We start from the raw sequence: 26,532 nt of genomic DNA on the forward strand, positions 1-26,532 counted from the left end.
GGGACTGTGCTGTCCCAGAGACCCTTTAGAATGCGAATCCCTTGGCTTAGGCCACGTTTCCCGTTCCTCTAAATCCTTTCCCCGACCATATAAGGAGAGGCAGCTGCTGGGGGCGTCCCTAGGATCTAAAGATAGCAGCCCCTGTCTCGGACTCCAAACGCCACAGGGCAGCGGGAGCAGCCATGGCACGGTAAGTGCTTCTGGCCGCCTCTTTCACTAGAGAGTCGCTTCTCTGTTTTCTGGGCGCTCCAGGTTCTGTGAGGTCCCAAGGGAGCCCTGGACTTCAGGTCTGTACCCTTGGGGTGGTGAAGAGAAATGTGACCTGAATATTCTCCATGTCTCCCTTAACCTCTCTACTCTCTCACTTCTCCACTTCTTCTCAGGTTCCCCCTCACCGCACACCCCAATCCTGTCAGCCCCGCTTCCACTCCCTTCAACCTCATTTGGCCCCGCTTTGACCGTGCTGTAGCATAAAACGTCACTGTGTTTTCCCTCCACCTTTCCCAAATTCCCTGTCTTCCCTCTCACACGGCTATGAAGCCCCACCTCAACTCCTCTTCAGGCAGCATGCCCGGACCCTGTGGTACGACAGGCCCAAGTATGTGTTCATGGAGTTTTGTGTTGAGGACAGCACGGATGTCCACGTGCTCATCGAAGACCACCGCATTGTGTTCAGGTAACCCCCACCCCCACCCCCTCCCACTTCCTGGGAATCTTTCCTTTCTCTGCTGCCCCCCACTCTCAGCCTTCCTCATCTCTTTAGCAGTATTGTCTCCTCAGCTGCAAGAATCCTGATGGAGTGGAGTTTTACAATGAGATTGAGTTCTATGCCAAGGTGAACTGCAAGGTAAGGGTGGGGTGGAACAGTAAGGACTGGATGGGAAAGCTGTTTGGGAAATTGGAGATTCATTCTAAACCACGGACCCTAAAAGTGAGGCTCTTTACCTGGCAGGACTCCCGAGATAAGCGCTCTGGCCGCTCCATTACTTGCTTTGTGAGGAAATGGAAGGAGAAGGTGGCCTGGCCCAGGCTCACCAAGGAGGATATCAAGGTGGGTGTGTGGGAAGTGGCTGCTTTTTCTCCTATGTGCTCTGTGTACCCAGGTACCCAAGTTAGGTCTGGGAATCAGCCTTGGCTACTTTCCCACAAACATTCTGTTACTCACCAGGTCTTGCCTATTTGACCTCCTACGTAATGCATTAAAAAATTATTTGTCTGCATCAGGTCTTACTTGCTGCAGGCAGGATCTTTCATTGGGGTGCATGAACTCTAGTTATGCAAGGGCTTAGTTGCTCTGAAGCATGTGTGATCTTAGTTCCACAACCAAAGATGGAACCCAGGTCTTCTGCATTGCAAGTCAGATTCTTAACCACTAGATCCCCAGGGAAGTCCTCTCCTAAATAGTCTTGAATCCATGATTTCACGTCTTCCTAATTCAGGCCCTATCCATTACTGGGTGAGGTTTGTTGCATATTTTCAGCCCCTCTGCATTCAACATGGTCTGTCCAAAACACACATTTGACCCTGTCACTCTTCCTCTTAAGACCCTCCAGTGGCTTCTTTTTCCCTAAAAGTTGAAAATTGGCTGCCTGCTGGCTAGATCTGGCTCTCAGATTTGTTTTAGCCGTCTTCTCAGTGTTGAAAATTATTTTGAAGGGTTACTTACATTTAAAAATGTGGAGATTTCACCTCTTGGTCAGAACCACCATCTTCCAGTAATTCACCAAAAAGACCAACAGGGAAAGAGGAGGGGCACCCACTACATGTTTCTAGGCCTTTTAGAAAACATGGAGTTGTTCCTTTGGCCACATTCATGTGAATCTACAAGAAAGGTGATGTTGTAGATCTAAAGGGAAGGGGCACTGTTAAAAAATGAATACCCCACAAATGTTATAATTAGAACATAGCAACACTGGAAGAGTCTACAGTGTTACCCAGCGTGCTGTTGGCATCTTTGTAAACAAACAAGTTAAGGGCAGGATTCTTGCCAAAAACACATTAAGCATTCTAAGAGCTGAGGTAGCTTCCTGAAATGTGTGAAGAAATATGGAAGGAAGCCAGAAAAAGAAAGGAAGCCAAAGAGAAACATCCTTGAGTTCAGCTGAAGGACCCACCTGCCCTGCCTAGAGAAGGACACTTCATGAGAACCAATGGAAGGGAGCCTGAACTGTTGCAACCTATCAAGTTAGGTGTAAAGAAAATAAAAGACCTGGATTTTTTTTTTTAAGTAGAGATTATGAAAAAAAGAGAGATTTCACCTAAAAATCCAGATTCTCAACTTCTCTCGGAAACTGAAGACTCTGACCACATTGGTCTAAATTCTCAAATGCCTAGAGTTTGAGCTTTAAATAGGGCATGTGCTCCACTTCACTTCACTCCTTTTCATTGTCTCTCTGACATGCTTAGGCATTTGAATGTGTAGCTTCTGCCGTTTGGGTTGAAGTCTCAGCACCACAGCGCAGTGTGATATATAAGCTTGTGATTTTGCTATTCCTGCCTTCTGCAGCCTCACACCACTTTACTCTCTGCCTTGGACTTCACATTTCAGCCACAGCAAACTGTTTGCAACTCTTTTTCATGCACCAGGCTATTGTTTACCTCTTACTGTGCCTTCTTCCTGGAAACTCTCCATTATCACTACCTTTGCCCACCTAACCCCTGCTCATCCTTCAAGGCAGAGCCCTGAAACCCCAAGAAGTCTGGTTTCCCATGCTAACCCCTACCTAAGCCACTGTCACTCTTTCCACACTGTATTATAATTTATTTACATTTCTCTTCCCTACTTCTTTTTATAAGTTTATTTTTCTTATTTATTTGGCTGTGTTGGATCTAGTTGTGGCATGTGGGATCTTCATTGTGGCATCATGCAGGATCTTTGGTTGTGGTGCCTGGACACTCTAGTTGAGGCGGGTGGGCTCCAGAGCATTCAGGATTCAGTAGTTGTAGCTGGTGGGCTTAGTTGCTCCGTGGCATGTGGGATCTCAGTTCCTCAGTCAGAGATCAAATCTGCATCCCTTGCATTGCAAGGTGGATTCTTAACCACTGGACTACCAGGGAAGTCCCCTTACTTGTTTCTTGATGGCTGGGACTCAGTATTAAATGTTTTAATAATCCTAGTGCCAACCTCAGAATCACATAGTATGTGTTCAGTAAACACCTGTTCAATGAATGAGTGAACAACTTCTTTCCCTGTCTAAGCATGGGAACTTAGACTATTGGTGTCCAAGAGTTGTCTCTGATTCCAGGGAATGCAGCTTTGTTGACTCCTAGGATGCTTTATGATACAGCTATTTTTCTAGATGTGTTATCTCTCTAGTCAGTCTGCTCCTGGAGGGCAGAGTTTATGCTTTTCCATCCTCTACAGTGCCTGGCATTGTGCTTGGCACTTAGTAAGTTCTTGGTCAACCTTTGCTGTAGCTGCTGCTGACGTGGCAGCCCAGAGTGGGGGTTAGTCAAAGGGGAAAGATGATACCCCCAATGACTCTTTCCCCCAAACATGCTCCCACACACATCTCCACACTCATCTATGCGCCTCTGCTGCTGCCTTCCTGACCTGGGGCTCTGTGTGCTTTTCTTCTGCAGCCAGTGTGGTTGTCTGTAGACTTTGATAACTGGAGAGACTGGGAAGGGGAAGAAGAAGTGGAGCTGGCTCAGGTGGAGCATTATGCAGAGGTAATTCCATTTTCTGCCCATCTCAGTCATTTCTGGTGGCCCTCTGCACACACTCAAGGATTGTCATCAACTGTGCTGTGCTCTGCTTAGTCACTCAGTCGTGTCTGACTCTTTGCAGCCCTGTAGACGATCCCATAGACTGTAACCTGCCAGGCTCCTCTCTCCATGGGGATTTTCCAAGAATACTGGAGTGGGTTGTCATGCCCTCCTCCAGGGTCATCAGGCTAGGCAGAAGTATGTGAGCTCCCCGGCAGGCTGCTTATTGGTGTGGTAGTCTTTATACGTTTTGTGCATTGTTTAGTAGGGATGCAAGAAATAAATATTCTGTCCGTGAAACTATAAACAGATTCATTCACTGTTTAGAGTAGAGCCTGTATTCTGAAGAAGTTTGGCAAAACCTTTTCCTACTTTTCTGTAATTCTTGTTCTCTCTCTCTTCTGTTTTCTTTACATACGTGTGTGTGTTTTTCATGACCCAGACAGCTTCAGGGGAAACTCAAACTATGCAATCTAAAAATTCACATCACAGAATGAATCACTGTTTCCCAATAAATTGTACCTTGCATAAGATATTTGGTTTCGGAATTTCAGCTACTATTTATTCAAGTTGCAAAAACACTAATAGACACTAACCCAGATTTGTTAGGGTGTGTGTGTGTGTTTAAATTTCCTTTTAAAAAGGGGCTCAATGTACTTTTCTCCAGTTATTCCAGTGTTATATTAGGGGCTTTAAAACTGGGGCAACTGTTTGCCTGGGACCATTTTCCGGTGGTTCATCGATATGCAGGTTGCTCTTCCCTCACTCCTCTTATCTTTTGTGACTCCTCTTCTCTTCTATCAGCTTTTGAAAAAGGTCAGCACCAAAGGACCACCTCCTGCAATGGATGATTTGGATGTAAGTAAAGCCTGTTCCTTAACCCTTCACTTTCCTTTCTGTCCTTAAAAATAAAGATACTAGAAAGGTCCCAGTCTCTAGCAGATCATGCTTCTCAGTGCACATTAGCCAAATCTGAATTTGACACAGGAGGTCAAATGTCCTTCTTTAATGCTTTAGAAAACCCCAGAAAGCCCTTCCTCCTTTCCATCTCTTCCCTTCTGCTTCTCCATTTTAGAGCAGGCCTGACCATGTTTATTATCTTTACAGCTGTAAGGACCAGTATAGCATTTGTTGAAATTCTCACATTAAATGATTCATGGCACAGTGTTGTTTATTGAGTACCAGTGGCTTATTTTATCATCCAAAATTTAAATCCTTCTGTGTTAGGCTCCCTAGAAGTTGTGTGATTTAGAAAATCACCAAAGAAGACTTTGGAGGGAGTTAGAGGGAGTGAGCAGCTTTCGTGAACACAGATGTCCACTGCAGACTGTACAGGTGTTTCTGTCTTCTTTTTTCTCTAGGATGATTCTGACAGTGCCGATGCAACAAGTAATTAACTTTCTGTGACAGCAGAGCTGAACAGGAAGCTGCGGCTATCGTCTAGTCACTCTAACAAGCCAGGACCTGCGTCTTTGTCAGCTCCTTGATGGTGCACCAGCGTCCTCTGAGATCTCTGAACTTTCCTAGAAGCTTTTTATTAAGGGTCTTCATGTTTTTTAAAAAAGTTTCTTCCATTGCTTTCATTTTATTTATTATTATTATTTGCCGTGCTGTGCAGCATGTAGGGTCCTAGTTCCTTGACCAGAAATTGAACCTGCACCCCCTGCGTTGGAAGTGCAGAGTCTTAACCACTGGACTGCCAGGGAATTCCCTCCTTCATGTTTTTGTTTTTGTTTTTTTTCCTTAGGCACTTGATATGGCTGCTGTATCAGATGGCAGGATAGGAGAGGAGCAGACAGATGGGGTCTTTGACTTCCTATGGATTGGCCATAATCTTTATATTTGTACTCATCAAGGCTTTCTTGAGTATTTGAGCCTGTGTGTGTGTATGTTTTAAAGCAAAACCCACAGAAGCAACATATAGGTTATAATAAATCTCTAGGAAGTGTTCTCTGTCTCTTTCTTTCTGGTACTTCTTCCTCCTGGAGGCAAGCCTCTTCCCCCTCTATAGCTCCTTTCCAGTGGAGAGGTGGGTGTCAGATATCCTGGCCCTTACTGTCGAGATGTCAAGAAGAAAGATGTTGGGAACAGACTTGTAACCAAGCTGAGAAACTTTTCCATGCCCAGACCTATGCTCTGATCTTCAGAGCAGGATCCAGTCTTTCATTGTATGGCTAACACTGCCACCTCTAGCATCAGCCAGAAACCCACTTCAGCTTCCTGCATACTCCAGAAATTTTACACTTTTAAAGGTAATTGTTACATTAGTTAATGCCTATGTCTCTTTACTCCTCCATTCATCAGCTACCTCATTCATCCATAAACATTTTTTGATTGCCTAATGTGTATTTAAACTGTGACTTAAACAAAATTCAATACCCAGACCTTGCCCTTGAACTCAGGGTAAAGTTCTGAGATTTGTTTAAAGAAACTCTAAAATTTATATCAGTAATTTATGGACATAGTTTAAAAAATTAAATGTATAGAAAGGTGTACAATGTAAAGTAGGATTTGTATTCTCTTAATAGCTGTAACCACTGTTAATAGTTTCCTCAATAAACATATATCTATATACAATATTATAAATTATATAATACCTATAATTTATATAATTATATATATAAAACAATATACAACATATCTGGAACATAAACATATACAGTATCCTGTATTGTGTATATACAGTACAATATATATTAAAATTTAACACATGCATGGGCAAATGCAGTTGTGTGCATGTGTAGTGGGACTCACACTATTATATACATCTTGCACCCTGCTTTTTTTCACTTAATATATATTGGAGTTCTTTCCAAGTCAGTGTACATAGATCTGACTCTTCTTTATGGCTCCATGTTATTCAGTTGAACATATTTTCCATAATTTAACTGGTTCCTTATCAATTTGGTCTTTTTCAGTTTTCACGAAGGTGAAAATTGAAATTTCCTTGCATTAAAAAGTACATCTTTACATGTTTGGCAAGAACACTTGTAGGGTAAATCCACACCACCCTTCACCTCTACCCCCTGCCAGAACCAGGTGGGATCCTGTTTCTCCCACCAGGAATTGAACCTGGGCCCTGGCAGTGGAACCACTGAGTCCTAACTACTGGACCGCCAAGGAGTACATATAGTGTAAATTCCAGAAGTGAAATTGCTAGGTCAAAGAACAGATACATGTAAATATTTTGAAAGCTGTTGCTAAGTTGTTCTTAGATGAAATACTGATTTTTACTTCCACCACCAAGAGTGCTCCATTCTCCAAACCCTTTTAGGTATTTGCCAAGATAAAATTATACTTGGCTTGATTTGCTTGATTTATTTATTTCCAGCTGTCCTGCAAGGCTTGCAGGATCTTAGTACCTGGACCAGGGATTGAACCCAGGCCTTCAGCAATGAAAGTGCAGTATCCTAACCACTGGACCACCAGGGAATTCCCTGGTTTCATTTGCTTTAAATTATGAGATGGCTTATTGTTCTTCAGTGACTAATGTTTCTTTTTAGAACCTCCCTCAGTAAAGAATTTGCCTGCAATTCATGAGACCTGGCTTTGATTCCTGGGTTGGGAAGATCCACTGGAGAAGGAGATGGCAACCCACTCCAGTATTCTTGCTTCGGAAATCCCATGGACAGAGGAGCCTAGCACGCTACAGTCCATGGGGTTGCAAGAGTTAGACACAACTGAGTGACTCAGCACAAGTATTTATATATTATCTAAGTAAACTTTATGTCTTATTTGAACTTCATATCAACCTTATAAAATAATTAAGTCTTTTCTTAATAGTGCTCAAACAGGTTACAGTAAGTGGCAAAGCTGGGACCTGAACTTGTATAGCATCTCTCTCTTTGCCTACAATTCTGAAAACTGAAAAGTTCTAAAATATGAGTTTAAAAAAATTAACAACAAAACTCATCTGGCATCAAAACATGACCTAAAATGATGTTAGGATATTTATGCTCCTGCTGCTAAGTTGCTTCAGTCGTGTCCAACTTCAGTCGTGTCCGACTCTGTGCGACCCTATAGACGGCAGCCCACCAGGCTCTCCTGTCCCTGGGATTCTCCAGGCAAGAACACTGGAGTGGGTTGCCATTTCCTTCTCCAATGCATGAAAGTAAAAAGTGAAAGTGAAGTTGCTCTTTATAGTCTTTGTTTATTCGGTTTAGTGCATTTATTTCTCAGCATAAATATATTCATACATTTGATCACAGGGGGTTGCTCCAGAGTTCCAAATGGAACACATTAAGTAACATATAGGTATGGTCTGCATTACTGCCTAAATTCAGGAAAATCCTAAATTCTGAAGCATCTGGAGACTTCAAGCTTTTTATTAGTTAATTTAAAAGAACAGAACCTGGAGGAGGAAATGGCAATCCACTCCAGCATTCCTGCCTGGAAAAATCCCATGGACAGAGGAGCCTGGTGGGCTACAGTCCATGGGGTTCTAGAGTGAGACACGATTGAGCACTTAGCAGCAAAATAGCAGAAAGAAAGTTAATCTAAACTTTTAACTCGTTTAACGTTTTAAGACACTGATTGCAGTTTAGCTTATTTTAATCTTTTTATTTGCACTGTCCAATCAGGTAGCAATGGTCACACATGGTTACTGAGTACTTGAAATATTGATAGCCCCAACTGAGAAGTGCTGTAAGTGTAAAATACACATCACGTTTCGAAAATTTTGTACGGGGTGGGGGAGAAACTCTTATTTTAAAATAACTCATTACATGATGAAAAAATTTAGATATGGTCATTTAAATAAAAATATTATGAACATATGTGGCTTGCATTATAATTCCATTGGGCGGCGCTGCTGTGTATTCTCAAACCAGTACCATCCACGTTTCTGTCGATCGGGCTTCTGCGGGTCCGAATTATGTCCCTCCCTGAGGTCCAAAGGGGCCAAACGAAGTGCTTCGACAAGTTCATACCGCAGTTTTGTCTTTTTTTTTTTTTTTTTTTCTGGTCCTTTTCACAAACAGTCGCCAAACAATTCCGAGCGCCTGTAAGTCGCGTTTTGAATAAATTTGACCAAACCGCATCCCGTTCTTTGCCCTGCTGCGCCTGCGCAGAGACGCTGCCGGAGTGAAGATTGTCCCGCTTTGCTCTCCGTCCGCCGCCGGGTGTTTCAGTGAGCGCGCATCCCCGCGGCCTGGGAGACAGCAGCGATGGCGTTTCGGTGTCAGCGGGACAGCTACGCCAGAGAGGTGCGGCCAGCGGGGCGGGGAACTTGCTGCTCCGAGCGGGTGCGGGGCGAGGGGGCGCCGCGTGGAAGGGGCACCGAGCTGGATTCAGTCAGGTGCGCTGAGGGTTGGGGTCGGGGCTTACTTTGGCATCCCTCTCCACCCAGTTCACCACCACCGTGGTCTCCTGCCGTCCCGCGGAGCTGCACACCGAAGAAAGCAACGGCAAGAAGGAAGTGCTGAGCGGTTTCCAAGTGGTACTGGAAGACACGCTGCTTTTCCCCGAGGGCGGGGGACAGGTACCAGGCCCATCTCGCTCCCCTCCCCTCCCTTCCCTTCCCAGGAAGTCCTCAATTCCTTTCTCACCCAGTGGGAAGTGTCTTTTTTCTCTCAGTCTCAGCTGTAATGAATACAGTTGGAAATTAGCTCAGTGCAGCTCATTTGTTCACTCAACAGATACTTACCAACAGATACTTACCCAGCCCTAACATATCCTCTTTGGTACTGTTCCAGGCTCTGAGGATAAAGGTTGAACGAGCAAGTGTCTCTGCCTACATAGTGTATTTGTTGGAGGAAACAGACAAAACGGTTACTAGATAAATAGTATACCAGCTCGGATAAGTTCTATGAAGAAAACTAAAGTTTGAGGGAAAGAGAGTGATGGGATGATCTCCTAGGTAGGGGACAAGTTATTTTAGTCAAGAACTAAGGGAAGTGGGGGGTAAGCCGTTCCTGTCATCTGGTGGTGCTGGTGGGGCAGGGGAAGTATTTCCAGGGAGGGAGAGTTAAGTGCAAAGGACCTGAGGTCGGAATTCCATTAGCATGTTTAGCACAGAGGAAAAAGTTTCCTCTGAAGAAGCACAAGAGAGGTCAGGCTTATCAGTACTGTGATGGGGTAGGGACAAGATCCACTGAGAACTTGAGAAAGGAGGATACTCACCTCAAAGGTGGGCATTGTGGGAGAGGCTTTCCCAGCAGAGAGAGTAGCACAGTGGAAGGCAGGGAAGCCTGAAAGAATCTGACAAGTCTGATTAACTTCAAATAGTCCCATATAGTTGGAGCTTATGATACGTGTTGATGACAGGCTGGAGATAGCTTTGGAAAGCTAAGTGGGGGCCATTTCAGAGGGCCTTGAAGAATGTGTTAAGGTGTGTGGACTTCATTCAGGAAGCTGTGGTGAGCTATGGAAGTACTTAGGCAAATAAATTATGTGAGAGAATGTACTCAGTAAACTGCCCAGCGTAGAGGTTTTCTGATCTGCTGAAGGAAAACCTGTGACATCCGGTATCCATAGTGGGTCTCATTTTATATACCACCTCTTCCAGGAAGTCTTCCCTGATTTCCCAAGATTGTTAGGTCCTTTTCCTTTGAGCTTCCCTAGAGCAATGTACTTTTTTGAACTATAGCAGGCTGTAGGTCCGGAGAAGGCAATGGCACCCCACTCCAGTACTCTTGCCTGGAAAATCCCATGGACGGGGGAGCCTGGTGGGCTGTAGTCCATGGGGTCGCTAAGAGTCCGACACGACTGAGCGACTTCACTTTCACTTTTCACTTTTATGCATTGGAGAAGGAAACGGCAACCTGATCCAGTGTTCTTGCCTGGAGAATCCCAGGGACGGGGAGCCTGGTGGGCTGCCGTCTATGGGGTCGCACAGAGTCGGACACGACTGAAGTGACTTAGCAGCAGCAGTAGCAGCAGGCTGTAGGTCATTTTGCAGTTGTCTGTTGGCATGTCTGTCTTTTCCAGACTTCATTTGCATGAGGGACCATGTCTTATTTACATTGTATTCTTGGGCAGGCACAATGTCTTGTAAGCAGTTGTATTTTGTAATACTTCATATTTTTATAGTTTAATTCTAGTAGCAGTGAAGAAGATAGAATGGAAGGAGAGAAAAAAATTCTGATCATTTTAGAAACTATTGAAAGAGAAGAATCTAAGCCAAACAGTGAAAGTGAGGATTAAGTTCTTTGGGTTTTACTAAAAGTTTCCTTGCTATAGTTACAGTGTTTAATTCTGTTATTCTGTTCTGAAGACCAAAATATACAGGTGTTCAGAGTGAAGAGGACAGAGACAGTCCCCTCCTGGAACAAAATGGACCACCTCACTTCGCGTTGCCTTTCTCCCTTAGGGAATCTCAAGTTCTGGGTGTGTTTCTCACGTACTTGCCCTGGAGAGTCTTTGATTCCAGGAGTTAGGTGAGCCCTGCCTGCCACCACTGATTATCTTTACTTCTTTACTCAGCCTGATGACCGTGGTACAATCAATGACATCTCTGTGCTGAGAGTGACTCGCCGGGGCACCCAGGCTGATCATTTCACCCAGACGCCCCTGACCCCTGGGACTGAGGTTCAAGTCCGGGTGGACTGGGAACGGAGGTTTGACCACATGCAGCAGCATTCAGGTAGATGGGCGGGATGGGACACCTCTAGCAGGGGCAGTTGCTGTTTGGGAATGTCAAGATGATTGAGATATGGTGTGGGTTCTCCAGGAGTTCACCTTTTAGAAGAGACAGACATATTCAGAACCAGGATTCTGGCAAGATGTGATAAATGTTATAAACGCAAAATGAGCAGGACTTCCCTCGTGGTTCCGTAGTTAAGAGTGCCTGACAGTGTGGGGGAAATAGGTTCAATCCTTGGTCCGGGAAGATTCCACATGCGCCACAGCTACTGAGCCCATGAGCTGCAACTGCTGAAGCTCACATACGTTAGATCCTATGCTCTGCAACAGGAGAAGCTGTCGCAGTGAATAAGCCTGGGCACCACAACGGGGAAGTGGCCCCTGCTCATGACAACTAGAGAAAGCACACACAGCGCAACGAAAACCCAGCACACCAAAGAAAAGAAACCTCCAAAATGAGCAGTTAAAGTATTAGAATAACTGCTGGATTTAAGTTACTAACTCCCACTGGATATTTTCATCTGGATATGTCTCATAGCCTCCTTATACTCAAAATGTCCAAAATGGAATTAAAAAGCCACCCCCTCCCCCACATCTGGTTTTTCGTTTGCCTTCTCTGTTCAGTGCATAGCATCAGCATCTACCCAGCTGCTTGAATCCTCGGAGTCTGCTCAGACCCCTCTTTAGGGACAGCCAGTCAGTCTGCGTCCTGTCACTTTACTTTCTCAATACTTCTCTGCCCACTTCCACTGGCAACGCCGTTGTCCTTGTCCCACCTCGCCATCTCTCCCCCGCCCTCTGTAATAGCCTCTTGGCTGCTCTCCCCACATTCAGTCTTGCTACTTTGCAGCCCATTCTCCATAGAGCAGCCAGAATAATCTAAAACTGAAAATCCAATCGAGCCGCTTCCAGCTCTCAAGCTTTTCAAAGGCTGCCTGTAGCTCATGCTGAAGCCAGACATCTTGTCATGGGCTATAAGACCAGCCTGGGCTGGTGCTTATCTACTCCAGCCTCATCCAGTACCCCTGTTTCCCGCTCTCTGCATCCTGGCCTTCTCTTGATTTCTTCAATATACCCGGCTTGTTTCCTCCTTCATAGCCTTTGGCTGTCTTGTTCCCTTTGCTTTCACAGTTGGCCCTCCTCTTCCTCTTGCTTTTTTTCCTCCTCCTCACTGTCATCGATCCGGGATAGCACCATATCTCTAGTACCAAGCCCTGTTCCTTGTATGTGTAGGCACTTGATAAGTTTCTGTCAGATGAGTTCCCTGGTGGCCTACTGGTGAGGGTTCCAGGTTTACGGCTGTGACCCAGGTTCAGTTCCTGGTTGGGGAACTGAGAGGTCTTGTAAGTTGTGCGGTGAGGCCAGGAAAAAACAAAAATTCAAAACAAAAAAAATGCCTAAAAAATTTTCTTTTTGTCAAATGAATGGATGTGGCTCAATGAGAACTTGAGTTCAAATCCTGCCTCTGACGAAGTACATTGCCTTGGCAAGTCATGTATTTGATCTCTCTAGGCCTCGATTTCCTCATTTATGAAATGGCGTCATAAAGCTTGCAGAATTCTCCTGAGGATTTTCAGTAAAGTATCTCTCGAGAGTATTACCTAATGTCCAGCAGGTCTTCAGCAGAATTTCTGGGATGACATTGACATGGGGATTGTGTGACTGCCTGGGCTCCTTACTCTTCTCCTGTCTCCTCTCTCTGTTCAGGGCAGCATCTCATCACCGCAGTTGCTGATGATCTTTTTGGGCTGAAGACAACATCATGGTGAGCAGGGGACTGTCCAGCATGGGTTCCTGACTGCCAGCTCCTCATGGGTTGGGGCAGGAAGATAAAATCTGCTGTGCTCACCTGGTCCCCGTGAAGATGGGGTGGTGGATGACTTTGTATTTTCCCCTGAGAAACATCTGCCTTTGCTTAGGGGTGAACATAGAATTTGGAGCCCAGTGACCTAGAGGGTGAATCCCAGCTGCATGACCTTGATCATGTTCCTTAATATTAACCCCTTCACCTGTAAAACGGAAGTGACAGTCCCTGCCTTGCGACATTTTTGTGAGGATTCAATAACAGCATTTATATGAACATGCTCTGTAAACGATAACCTTCCTTACACTGTTCGTCGTCCCCATCAGCATCCTGTGACTACTCTACTTCTGGCAGGGAGTTGGGGCGACTCCGGAGTGTCATTGAGCTGGACAGCCCCACTGTGACTGCAGAGCAAGTAGCTGCCATCGAGCGGAGTGTCAATGAAAAAATCCGAGACCGGCTGCCAGTGAATGTGCGAGAACTGAGCCTGGATGATCCAGAGGTGGAGCAGGTGAGGGGGTAGCCAGCGGGATGGCTTCTGGAGAGTGCCCACCCGAGGGCTCCTCATCAAAATTCAGACAGCCTTCCTCCTCTCCTCGCGTTCCAGGTGAGGGGCCGGGGTTTGCCGGATGATCACGCTGGGCCTATTCGAGTTGTTACCATCCAGAGCGTTGATTCCAACATGTGTTGCGGGACCCATGTGAGCAATCTCAGTGACCTTCAGGTAGGTGAGAAAGGGCTCTTGAATGGATGGGAGAGAGGGTGTCAGGGGTGGGGGATCACAGCAGGGCTGGGAGTGATGGAGGGGATACCCGAGGGGTCCTGAGTGAAGTCACTCCATTATTACTCCTGAGCTGTTTGGGGAGATCTTGGTCTCTTTTATCCTTAGGTCCAGCACCTGCTGTGGCTTATCCATGTATATGTGTGTATGTTAACGTTCTTGCCTCATGTAGGTCATTAAAATTCTGGGCACTGAGAAGGGGAAAAAGAACAAAACCAACCTGATCTTCCTGGCTGGGAACCGGGTGCTGAAGTGGATGGAGAGGAGTCATGGCATTGAGAAGGCGCTCACAGCTCTGCTGAAGTACGTACGCCCCCTTCCCAGGCTCGACTCTCAGCTCCTGGGCAGCCAGAGTGTAGCCTGCCCACTCATACGGGAGACAGAATACTCTTATCTCTGGGAGGTGAGATGCAGTCATAAATGCTGCAGCGCTTTGGGTAGTTAGCCGGATGCACACAGAATGGTTTCTTCTTTTATATCCTCTCCCCCCAACCTCCTGAGGCCCCCTCGAAATGTCCCCGGGTCCCATCTGGAGGGAGACATACCATCAAGAGGGGGATTGTTGATTTATGCCCAACACCAGAAGCAGTTGGGAAATTGGGGAGGCCTCCATGAACCTTTCTCTTGCAGGTGTGGAGCAGAGGACCACGTGGAAGCAGTGAAGAAGCTGCAGAACTCCAGCAAGCTCCTGCAGAAGGTGATTTATCCATGGAGGGTGGAAAGGGCGTGGGCTCTGCCTGAACAGGCTCCCAGACTCAGCCCCTCACCTGACCGGATGTGCAGTGTGTCAGCAGTGAGGGGCAGGGGGAGGAGACAGTGCTCCCTCTGGTTACCCCTTCCCCGCCAGATGACTGAGTGACAGCATCCATTTCAGAACAACCTGAATCTGCTCAGAGACCTGGCTGTGCACATTGCCCACAGCCTTAGGAACAGCCCGGACTGGGGAGGTGTGATCACATTACACAGGTGAGACAGGCCGGGGGTGCTGGGCTTTGGGCTCAGCCTCTTCCCTGCATGGAGTGAGGAGTGGGAGGCGGGTCACCCCCATGGTATTCTCAAGACTGAGAAAACCCTAAGTAATGTGTTACCTTCCAGGTTTCCTGGGTTTGATACAAACATCTTCACTGTAACTTTCTTAGCACTTTGCCTCAGGTCCTTCACCATCTAACAATTCTCCGCTTACCCGGGAGAATCCTGTTTAAAGGAAGTAGAAACAACGTAAAGCAAAGCTTATTGTAACCTGCTCAGACCAAGAAGGACCTCGGGCTGGCCCTCCGTTTGCCCTCTTTCTTTGGCACTTTGCAGGAAAGGTGGCGGGGAGGCCAGTTGGAGGAGCTGGGCTGCCTGCAATTTCCCAGCCCCATTTGCAGCCTGGTCTCAGGTCTGTGCCCTTTGTTTTAGGAAGGACGGCGATTCTGAGTTCATGAATATCATCGCCAATGAGATTGGGTCAGAGGTAAGAGGAGTGTGAGGTTCTGTGTCCACCCTAGTTGGAGACCTTACAAGGTGTTCTCCTCATGAACATGTGAAGAATAGGAAACAAATTCATTCAGTGACATTTTCTCAACACTGACCGTGAGCCAGGCTCTGTTTTAGGTGTCAGACTTGGTCAGTAGTATTGACCTTTCTGGGACTGTGACATTTACCAGCTTCGGAGCTCCTTTTATCAGAACTGTAATTCCTCCATACCACACAGATTTATGTGTGCCAAGGGCCTGATTTCAGAAATATGGGGCTTGGCTTGGTCCTTAGAAGGCCATCCCTTCTGTTTACCTTTGCCTCAGGCAGGCGTTCCTCCCGGTCCTGACTGTCTAGAGTTTAGTGGTTTCCAGATCTCTCTTTTGCCTTTACTCCAAAAATACTCTTTGAAATATTCACTCTTGGCCAAGCAGTGTGTACATCTCTCTTCATAATTCTGTGTAGAGAGTAAAGATTCTCAAGGAGCTCACTTTTATTTGGGAAGATAGCTATGTATGCTGATCTTTGTAATTTAGGGTGGTCGATGCTTGAGTGAGAGGAGTGCATTCTCTCTCGGGCTGAGGAGGCTTCAGGGCAGGAGCCTAGAAGACTGCTTAGGAGTCGGCAGACACAGGAGCCAGGGTGGCCAGGCTGAGGGAAACATGGAGGTTTAGGCAGTGGCAGGCACAGTGTAGGAGGGCAGTGGGGTGGCCAGGCTCCAGAGGTTGGCAGGAATCAGATCATGAAAGGCATTTTATCCTTGATCATAGTCAGCAGCCTTCTGCCCCCTACTTAATGTTCAACCTGAGTTCCTAAAGCCACTGTCAAAAGTTTCTTGTCCCTTATGGGCCCCAGAATGAAGGGGCTGTCTTATCATTCATCAGGAACATCACTTGTGGTTTAGGGGGAAAAGCTGTTTTTCTTTAAAGTACAATCAACATATCACATTGTCTAAGATGTCCAGTGTGTTAATATATATATTGCAGTATGATAAAAATGTGTTTATGAGGCTGAAAAGAGGGCAGTTTAGAGGAGGTTGACTGCGTGTCTTTAAGTATCAGGGCTGATCTTCTTGTCTTGCGTCCTAGGAGACCCTCCTCTTCTTAACTGTGGGCGATGAGAAAGGTGCGGGACTCTTCTTACTGGCAGGACCAGCTGAGGCCGTGGAGACCCTGGGGCCCAGGTAGTTTTCTCTGGACAGCTGTGTGCGGGTGGGAGAGCCTGTACGCCTAACCTGCTGACACAGCCCTTGGTGAACGCAAAGGGCCACTGCATCTTATGTTGGTCACATCACAGCCGTGTGAGGCTGGCTGAGCAGAAATAACGATCACCACCATCATTCCCACTTTTCCGTATGAGGGACCACACGTCCTGTGCCTCAGGTCTCACTGTTAAAGTGAGAGAACTGAGGCTCAAGCCCAGGACTTTTTGTCTCCAAATCTAATGTACTTTGTGTTTTTTCTTTTAGAAATTGAGATTCGTAAGTGATGCGTGAATATAGGTTTTGGATTCTCCAAAACCTATATTTGTGGTGTTTAAGGCATCCACAAAATAGAGCCACAGACAAACTTGGGGGAAAAAATTAGGATTTTGACACTGAATCAAAAAAGGCATTGATGTAGTTATTATAGAAAAATTAGAATTGTGTTGGACTTTTACTTTTTGTATTTTCTTATTTTAAATTAGCTATGGAGGTGGAGTACGTCATATTCCTTGTGGCATTTAGGGTTTTTGAAGTCCTTGATTGGCTCTGATGAATACATGTTCATTGTAAAACATTAAAGGAAAACAGAAGTATTTAGAGCAGAGGTTCCTGACAGATGGCCAGATGAGGCCTGTCTGTCTCCTGACAGTTAGCCAGATGAGGCTTATCAGATAGACTGCTTTAGCCTGTGTACTCTTTTAAATTTTCAAAATTAGTTGCTACCTTTTAAAATTAGATTTTTACTTAAAAACGTATAGAGTTCTAGCTTTTTTCAAAAATGGTGGGGTGGGAAAAGGCATGCTCTGGCATTTCTGTGTCCACATGCCTGCGGGTAGCGTCTGTGAGGAAGTAGGCGCCGGCCGCCTCTTCAGACACCATAGGCTCGGCCAGTGCCGCGGGCCCTCCCTTCTCACCCAGCCCCAGTTGCTTCACTCACTGCTGTTCCCACAGGCCTTTGTGTCTACAGCTCTTTACCCCTAATTATACTCGCCGTGCTCCCTGGAGGTTGCCATAATTTAGTCCATTTCTAGGCACTTCCATTGTTTCTAGTTATTCACTCTTGAAATCAACACGGTACGTATATCTTTGTGCCCACGTACAACTATTTCCAGGAGCCTACTTTTTCTCTCCCTCCCCCCTCAGCCCATGAGGAAAGCTTCAGGGCTGGCCTTGTTTTTCCTGTGACTTTTCCCTAAGAGACACCCCTCCCTGACCGTCTCTCTGCTCCCCAGAGTGTCTGAGGTGCTGGAAGGCAAGGGAGCTGGGAAGAAAGGCCGCTTTCAGGGCAAGGCCACCAAGATGAGCCGGCGGGCAGAGGTGCAGGCGCTTCTCCAGGACTACATCAGCACGCAGAGCGCAGAGGAGTGAGGACTCGGGTGCCTCGCTGGTCCTCCATTGACAACGGGCCTCCTGAGACCACGGAAGGAGTCTCTTGGACAATAAAATAGTTTGACTTGAAACGATGGTGGTACCATGTATATTTATATGACAAGTGCCGAGTTTATGCAGTGTGTTCCAGTGTGCTTATGCAGTCAGTATCTTTGTGAATAAACAGCTTTCTTCCTTTTTTAAAAAAATTTTATTCAAGTATAGTTGATTTTCAGTGTTGTGTTAATTTCTGCTATATAGCAGAGTGATCAGTTATACAAACTATACATTCTTTTTCATAGTCTTTTCCATTATGGTTTGTCACAGAACGGAGAATATAGTTCTCTATGCTACACAGTAGGACCTTGCTCTTTATCAGTTCTATATATAATAGTTTGCATCTGCTAATCCCAACCTCCCAATCCTCTGCCTCCCTCCACCCCCGTGGCAACCACAAGTCTGTTAAGTCTGTGAGTCTTAAACAGCTTTTTTATTCGGCTCCTGTTAGGCATACCCTACCCATGAATGTTATGTAGATGAACTGTATGAATTTATCTAAACCCAGCTGCAGTCTTTCCTTGTATAGAAATGCAGCTGCCCAAAGAGATATGAGTCAGGCTGGAGGTTTGGCTTAAGGACTTAGACTCACATCTCCTTGTTTTCTCTTACTTTTTTCCTAGTCTTTTGTTTCAGAATTAAAAACTATCAATGACTGTAAATAGGTTAAGAATCCACAAAAATATTTGTAGATGTTCTAAGTCTGCTACTGAGGCAGGAAAAGGACAGAAAGAGATACCAGGCAAAACTAACCAGGAGAAAGCTGGGGTCATTGTTAATATGAGACAAATGAGACTTTAAGGCTCTAAGACTTTAAGGATCATTATTGAAGCATTATCTTGAGGTTAAGAGCATAGACTTTGGATTTGCACAGACCTGAGTAGAAATGCTGGCTTTGTGCAGCTGCTGCTGCTGCTAAGTCACTTCAGTCGTGTCCGACTCTGTGCGACCCCATAGACGGCAGCCCACCAGGCTCCCCCGTCCCTGGGATTCTCCAGGCAAGAACACTGGAGTGAGTTGCCATTTCCTTCTCCAGTGCATGAAAGTGAAAAGTGAAAGTGAAGTCACTCAGTTGTGTCCAACTCTTAGCGACCTCGTGGACTGCAGCCTACCAGGCTCCTACACGTGGTTAAATTATAAAGAAAAGCAAGGAAAATGACAGTCAGGACAGCATTTACCTCTGGGGAGGGAGTGAAGCAGGACGGAGCAGAGACCCAATGCGGGGGTGGGTGGGAGAGTGGTTTCTTGAATGCTGGCAACATTCTGTTTTTTGACTTGGGTGACATTTACATAGGCTTTTGCTTATTAATGGTGGCTCAGCTGGTAAAGAATCTGCCTGCAATGCAGAAGACCTGGGTTCAGTCCCTGAATTGGGAAGACCCCCGGAGACAGGAAAGGCTACCCACTGCAGTATTCTGGCCTGGAGAATTCCATGGACAATACACTCACAGAGTCAGACTTGACTGAGCAATTTACACTTCACTTTGCTTAATAATTTTGCATTGTGGGCTGCCTTTATGTTTTATTCCATGGGGTTATTTCACAATTTAAGAATACAACTTAAAAAGTCTGATTCTGTCATTTACTCACTTAGGAAAGTTACCTTGCCTTTTCAACCTTCACTTTCCTCATCGGTAACATGGCCGTACGTGCTCAAGAAAGCACTTTGTGGGACTTCCCTGGTGGTCCAGTGGTTAAGAATCCACCTGCCAATGCACGGCACATGGCTTTGATCCCTGGTTCGGGAAGATTCTACATGGCGAGGGGCAACTAAGCCCATGAGCACAACTTCTCAGCCATGCACTTGAGCCCATGCTCTGCAATAAGAGAAGCCAATACAGTGAGAAGCCCACTTACTGCGACTAGAGAAAGCCTGAGTGTAGCAATGAAGATCCAGCATAGCCAAAAATGTTTTTAAAACACTTTATGGATTCCCAGAGATGATCTAGCAACAGGTCATTTTTGATCACCTAATGTTCTGTTCCTCTTTACCTGCAAATTGAGAATTGATTGTAACAGTAGGAGCAGTTGGCCTTCTGCCACCCCCAGGTGAGCCGCATTCCTGGGTGGGGCTGCTGTGGATGGATTTGGATGCAGGCACCTCATGTGCTTCCCTAGTTATATCAGAGCTATGATTGAGCCCAAGGGAAGCTTCCTCTGAACCCAGCGTGCATGTGTGCATGCTAAGTCGCTTCAGTCATGTCCAACTCTTTGCCACCATGGACTGTAGCCCACCAGGCTCCTCTGTCCTTGGGAATTCTCTAGGCAAGAATACTGGAGTGGATTGCCATGCTCTCCTCCAGGGGATCTTCCCTCGAACCCAGCAACTATCAGCAAATAGCTTTAGATTAGATGTCCATCTTCTTGTTCACACCAGGAGTTTATTCAGGTGAAATTCCCACATGAAGAAGTTCTGCTACTGTTTTGCTAGAGATACGGAGGCAAGGAGCACAGCGTCATCAAATTTGGCTGGAAGGAACTGAGTGGTTGCCTGGTGCAGTGGCTTCTAGACTTTTGTCTTTAGTTTAAATGAAGCTTTTCTTCATGAGCCTTACATATAGAAGCCCAGTTCAGAAATGGACGAAAGCTGTATTGATCTGGTTGGAAGTGGAGGCATGGAGTTTTGAAGGCACTCAGGAGGTCCCTGAGGGGTTCCTATGGAGCCACGGCACCATTTGGAAACTATTAATTGAGTGTGCATGCTACGTCGCTTCAGTCCTGTCTGACTCTTCCGGACCCTATGGACTGTAACCTGCCAGGTTCCTCTGTCCATGGGAATTCTTCAGGCAAGAATACTTCCTCTAGGGGATCTTCCTGACTCAGGGATCAAACGTGCATCTCCTGTGGCTCTTACATTGCAGGTGGATTCTTTACCACTGAGCTTAGTTCCCTAACTAGGGATCAAACCTGTGCTTCCTGCCTTGGAAGTACAAGAGTTTTATCCACGGGACCACTAAGGAAGTCCAACAATAAAGTTTTTGATGTGCCATTCCGTTTCAAAGCGTAAACAAATCCCTCCCCCAACCACCTGTGTTTTTCCATCACAGGCACTCAGTTATGGTATCTGTGCTGGTCCTTCAAATCAACTTATGATTCAATCCTGAGTCTCCTGATGAGGTTCTGTGCTTACATGTGTGTGTGATAACACCTCTAGAAAGTTCAGGGTAGATTCAGCTCTGGTGGGGAATAACATTTTCCCATGTTTTAAGATCCCCTAAGTAGAGGACGATATCCAGTTAGTTTTCTCCCCAAACGAAAGAAGTTAAAACAGTTTGGTAAGACTGAAAGCCTCAAGGCAGCCTACTTGTCAGGGACCAGAGTCTGGAGCCTGAGACTTCAGCCGGAGCCAGGAGGCAGAGGAGTGGGAGAGGTAGGCTGCAGGGAGGTGGCCAGAAGAAAGAGGAGTTTGATTCCTGAGGCAAAATCTGGGCATTGATGTTACATCAGTAGGCTGCTGAGGGGCATGAAAGGCATTAAAAAAACTTCTTTTTCACTTCACTGTGTATCATGTGGGGTCTTAGTTCCCTGACCAGGGGTTGAACCCATGTACCCTGCATGGGAAATGCAGAGCCTTAACCACTGGATCACGAGGAAAGCCCTCAAAATGTATTTTTAAAAAGTCTTTTTCCAACCCTGCCCCTGCCCAATTTTCCATGCTAGAGACAACCATTAATTTCTTATCTATCATCTGGTAGTATTTTTTTAATAGATGGATATAAATCTTCCTTTTTTTGAAACAGACTGTACACCCCTCTGCATCTTGCTTTTCTCAGCTAAATGAGTGTCATGTTAAAAAAAAAAAAGTAGTGTTAAAGTTATGCAGTACAAAATGGAATCTTTGATGAGAGATGGGGGAATATTATTTGCTTCACAGAAGGCTCCTTACTTTTAGAAGGACTCAGGCAGGATTCCCTTGAGCAGAGACCCAAGTGGAACCATTTTGTCTTATTTTGCTTGGCTCTGTGGCTTGTTGGAATCCTAGTTCCCTGACCAGGGATCAAACCCAGGGCCCCTGCAATGGAAGTGCAGAGTCCTCACCATTGCACCACAGGGAATTCCCAAGTGAATTCATTTTCTTGTGTGTGTCATCTCCCTCTACCCCTTTATATTTCTCTTTCCTCGGGGCATACTAAAAAGAGCAGTGGACTGGGACTACCTCTGCTTGCCACCACTCAGGTGAGTTCTGATCATGTAGACTAGACCATATCATTGACTATCCATATTTTAAGGAATTTTTAAAAATTATTTATTTGACTGTGCTGGGCCTTGGTTGTGTCATGGGGCCTCTTTAGTTTTGGCATTCGAACCCTTAGTTGCCACATGTGGGATCTAGTTCCCTGACCAGGGATTGAACCTGGGCCCCCTTCACTGGGAGCACAGAGCCTTAGCCACTGGACCACCAGGGAAGTCCCCAAACTTTCGTATTTCTAAGAGTGAAAGTGTTGCTCTACACATCTCTCCAGAGCCACAGTCACCAAGCAGGATACGTGTCCGCATGCTAAGTCACTAAGTTATTTGTAACCCCATGAACCGTAATTTGCCAATCTCCTCTGCCCATGGGATTCTGCAGGCATGAATACTGGAGCGGGTTGCCATTTCCTACTCCAGGGGATCTCCCCAACCCAGGGATCAAACCCGCATCTCTGGTATCTCCTGCATTGGCAGGTGGGTTCTTTACCACTAGTGCCACCTGGGAAGCCCCCACAAACCAGGATGGTCTCCAGCAAAACCCAGCATGTCTGGTTTCCCTGCTGAGACTCTCTTTGACCTTCAATTTCTTGACCTGCAAGTGGGGATGTAAACACTATGTCCTCAGAAAGAAATAACTCAATTAGGAAAGTGCATCAACATTTGAGCAAATGAAAACACTAACTAGTTGTATGAAGGAAGGGAAAATAAAGCAGCAGTTTTGGAACCAGTGATGTCATTCATGCCTGTCAGAGGGGCCCTAATCCAACGCCCCAGGGAGAGGAACAGTTTGTATTCAAGGGAAGGGATGGATTATCTTTTGTGAGGTTCACCAGAAAATCAAGCAGAGTGAGTTTAAACATTTATTAGAGTAACATTAAAAGAGGACCAAGAGAATAATAGGTATTAATTAGCATAAAATATGGTAGAGTTTTAGGTACCCATACATACACATAGATCGTATATTCTGGAACATTGTTAGAATCCACTTTTTTTTTTTTTTTCATGTGGACCATTTTTAAAGTCTTATTAAATTCATTACAATATTGTTTCTGTTCTATGTTTTGTTTTTTTTGGCCATGAGGCCCGTGGAATTAGCTCCCTGACCAGGGATCGAACCCAATCTGCACCCCCTGCATTGGAAGGCGAAGTCTTAACCACTGGACCATCAGGGAAGTCCCTAGAATCCACTTTTACAGCATAGAAATAGTGAGAAGGGGCTCTGGGCTCAGAAGGTTTTATGACTCAAGTACCCATAAATTGCTGAAGACACAGATGTTGTAGCTCACACCCAGGTGAGGGTCGCCTTTGTAATTCTGTGTGCCTGTTTAGGTGCTGGATCAGATTTTAGTATGAAAGACAAAAGACATCAGATGAAAGCCAGACATGGAGCAGGAGACAGCCTAAATGTCCTATAGCTGCACCCCACCCTTTAGTCTTGAGTGGAAACCAGAGAGTCGGCCAAGCTATGCTAGAATGCCAGGTCTTTCCCTTCATAAGAACTTAAATAAACTTCAAGGCCCTGCTGGGAAACAGGCAGCTCAACATACCCTAATGAAACACTCATGCAGAAACCTTCTATGTCGCCCATTCTTTTCCTGAATTGGATCCAAGCTATGACTAAAGAGCCCTTGATGGAGGGCAACTAGGGTTATTTGGGAACGAGTGATAGAGACATTTTCTTCTTCTTCTTCTTTTTTTTTTTTCCCAGAAAGGTCTGTACCTTCTGTGCAGACTACTGCTGGCAGAGCGCCTGGCTCTCAAGGTCAAGGAACAAGAGCGGGTCTTGGTAAACTGACCTGAGCCTGGGTCCAGGGCAGAAGAGGCACTAACAGTGAGAGCCTTCTCTGTCTTCTGCTGAGCCCTTCCATGAACTCCCTGCAGAAGCGACCTGCAGCCAAGACCTCCTGTAAACATTCCTGCTCATCCTCAAACACCAACCTCAAAGCCAAGTGTTTCAGAATCAAACCTTCCCTCTGAGAAAATAAAATTCCCTCTTTCTTCCATGTCACCTGACTTGTTTTTGTTGTTGTTGTTTGAAAGTGAAAGTCGCTCAGTCATGTCCGACTCTTTGCAACCCCATGGATTATACAGTCCGTGAAATTCTCCAGGCCAAAATACTGGAGTGGGTAAGCCATTCCCTTCTTCAGGGGATTTTCCCAACCCAGTAATCAAAACCGGGGTCCTGCATTGCAGGATTCTTTACCAACTGAGTCACCAGGGAAGCCCAAGAATACTGGAGTTGGTAGCCTATTCCCTCTCCAGGGGATCTTCCCAACCCAGGAATCCAACTGGGTTCTCCTTCATTGAAGGCAGATTCTTTACCAGCTGAGCTACTGGGGAAGCCCAACTCATTTTTTTTGTTGTTGCTTAATATTTATTTATTTGGTCATGCTGGGTCCTAGTTGTGGCACTCAGGATCTTTGACCTTCATTGCAGCATCTAGGATCTTTCACTTGTGACATGAGAGCTCTTGGTTGCAGCATGCGGATCTAGTTCCCTGACCAGGGGTCGAACCCAGGCCCCCTGTATTGGGAGCATGGAATCCTAGCTACTGAACCCCCAAGAAAGTTCCTTGTTGTTATTGTTAGTTTGGACAGATAATAAACAATCCCAGAATTCATTTGTTCAGGTATTCAATAGATACTTACTGAGAGTGTAGCGAGTGCCAGACACTGCTAAGAACTGGGCCACACTAGTGGATAATGCAGCTGTGATCACTGTTCTCAATGGCGTTTTAAAGGAGAGAAGCAAATAAATGTAAAATTATACATTCTATTAAGACAAAGAGGAAAAGAGTAGGGTGAAGAAGAGAGAAAAGTGGTGGGGAGGGAAGCCAGGAGGGCTGTAGCAGTGAAAACAGAGGCTTGGGGGAGAATGGAGTCTCTCCTGGGCACCAGCACCCTGGCCATTTCAACACAGCAGAGCGCTTAATAGGCAAAGAAAACTAGTTTCTTTTGGTTTTGGGGGGGCTGTGCTGTGTGTCTTGTGGGATCTTAGTTCCCTGACCAGGGATTGAACCCAGGCCCTTGGCCGTGAAAGCACCTGAGCCCTAACCACTAGACCACCAGGGAATTCCCCAAGCTGGTCTGTTCTAAGACAACTCAGCTGGTTTCCCTTGCAACCAGATGGTCACTGCTAAGCTCCTTCTTTATATGAAATTCTGGACTTCAAACTGTCCTCAGCCCCAGAAGAAGACCAGGGTCTTAAAGAGGCTGATGGATTCATCAGAGTCACACATACTTTGGTACCTTTTTTGTGGCTGTTACAAGAAGGAGGCAAAGAATAAGACATGAAGCTTGTGTTGCTCTTCATCCAAATGAGTCTCTCACCACTTCTAGGCCTCTTCTGGTCCCCAGAGGCTCCCCTCCCTCCCCACTAACAGAAGGTAAATGCTTTGTTACACCCCAGCAAAAAGACAGTGATAAAAACATAGTCTGAAAAAGATCTCATGAATACAAGGAATTTACACTTGATAAAAACCCCCTGCTAATTGCAATTCCAAATAGTGAAAGGCTGGGGACTTCCTGGTGGTTCAGTAACTAAGACTCTGTGCTCTCAAGGGAGCGGTCTGGGGTTCAATTCCCGGTCAGGGGACTAGATCCCATACGCTGCAACTAAAGATCCTGCCTACCTCAGTGAAGATCGAAGATCCCACGCAACAAAATTTTTAAAAATACATAAATATTTTAAAAATAGTGAAAGGCAGACTTCAGTGCCATTGCCTAATTTTTATTTTATTATTGTTTAGTATTGCTTAATTACCAGTTGGTATTAAATGTATATGGTTCTGCCAGACATGGTTCTAAGCACTTTATAAATATTACTTGTTTAATTCTCAAATCAACTCCATGAGATGATCGCATTGTCATCTTCTTTAGAGATGAGGATACAAAGACTATACTTTCAGGGATCATTTCTACAGTTTGTTACTAGAGATGAGGATACAGAGGCACAGAGAGATAAAGAGCTTGCCTGAGGTCACACAGCTAGTAACTGGCATGGCACAAAGCTGAACCAGCAATCTGGCTCTTGAATCCATCTACCGACCCACCATGTGGTATGGCCTCTCAGCAGCATACCTAGTATATTAGTAAGTAGCTATATAAGTACTAGTGGTAAAGAACCCACCTGCCAATGCAGGAGATATAAGAGACTCAGGTTCAATCCCTGGGTTGGGAAGATCCCCTGGAGGAAACATGGCAACCCACTCCAGTATTCTTGCTTGGAGAATCCTATGGACAGAGGAGCCTGTAGCTGACTAGGCTCCTCTGTCCATGGAGTTACACAGAGTCAGACATGACTAAAGGGACTTAGCACGCATGCCTATAAGTACTAGTAATATATTTTAAAAGAGCACGCAAATTATATATATATTTTTAT

The 26,532-nt window shown here is 45.7% G+C and overlaps 2 protein-coding genes and 2 pseudogenes across 2 annotated transcripts; all 4 read left to right on the forward strand.

Annotated features, from left to right (window-relative positions):
- The first annotated feature begins 162 nt into the window (after window positions 1-162).
- Window positions 163-5,658, forward strand: PTGES3L (prostaglandin E synthase 3 like). The gene is made up of 8 exons (XM_086357551.1): window positions 163-190; window positions 563-676; window positions 781-847; window positions 953-1,051; window positions 3,583-3,672; window positions 4,513-4,566; window positions 5,070-5,097; window positions 5,456-5,658. The coding sequence occupies exons 1-8, from the start codon at window positions 183-185 to the stop codon at window positions 5,461-5,463; spliced, it is 468 nt and encodes a 155-aa protein (XP_086213677.1). The 5' UTR covers window positions 163-182; the 3' UTR covers window positions 5,464-5,658.
- LOC147351542 (large ribosomal subunit protein eL21 pseudogene) lies at window positions 1,415-2,358 on the forward strand (annotated as a pseudogene).
- Window positions 5,659-8,816: 3,158 nt separating the features above from the next.
- On the forward strand, window positions 8,817-18,113 carry AARSD1 (alanyl-tRNA synthetase domain containing 1). Its single transcript, XM_086357548.1, has 12 exons — window positions 8,817-8,912; window positions 9,056-9,187; window positions 11,131-11,290; window positions 12,997-13,054; window positions 13,448-13,604; window positions 13,701-13,817; window positions 14,047-14,177; window positions 14,505-14,571; window positions 14,749-14,840; window positions 15,276-15,330; window positions 16,421-16,515; window positions 17,769-18,113. Exons 1-12 carry the CDS (start codon window positions 8,874-8,876, stop codon window positions 17,902-17,904), a joined length of 1,239 nt encoding a protein of 412 aa, XP_086213674.1. The 5' UTR covers window positions 8,817-8,873; the 3' UTR covers window positions 17,905-18,113.
- A 7,930-nt stretch (window positions 18,114-26,043) lies between these two features.
- LOC147351544 (small nucleolar RNA U3) lies at window positions 26,044-26,128 on the forward strand (annotated as a pseudogene).
- Window positions 26,129-26,532: the final 404 nt, after the last annotated feature.

This window comes from Bos grunniens, chromosome 19 (assembly GCF_055505025.1).
Source record: "Bos grunniens cultivar Pamir isolate PY7600 chromosome 19, Bosgru_T2T1.0, whole genome shotgun sequence".
NCBI classification, from domain to species: Eukaryota; Metazoa; Chordata; class Mammalia; order Artiodactyla; family Bovidae; genus Bos; species Bos grunniens.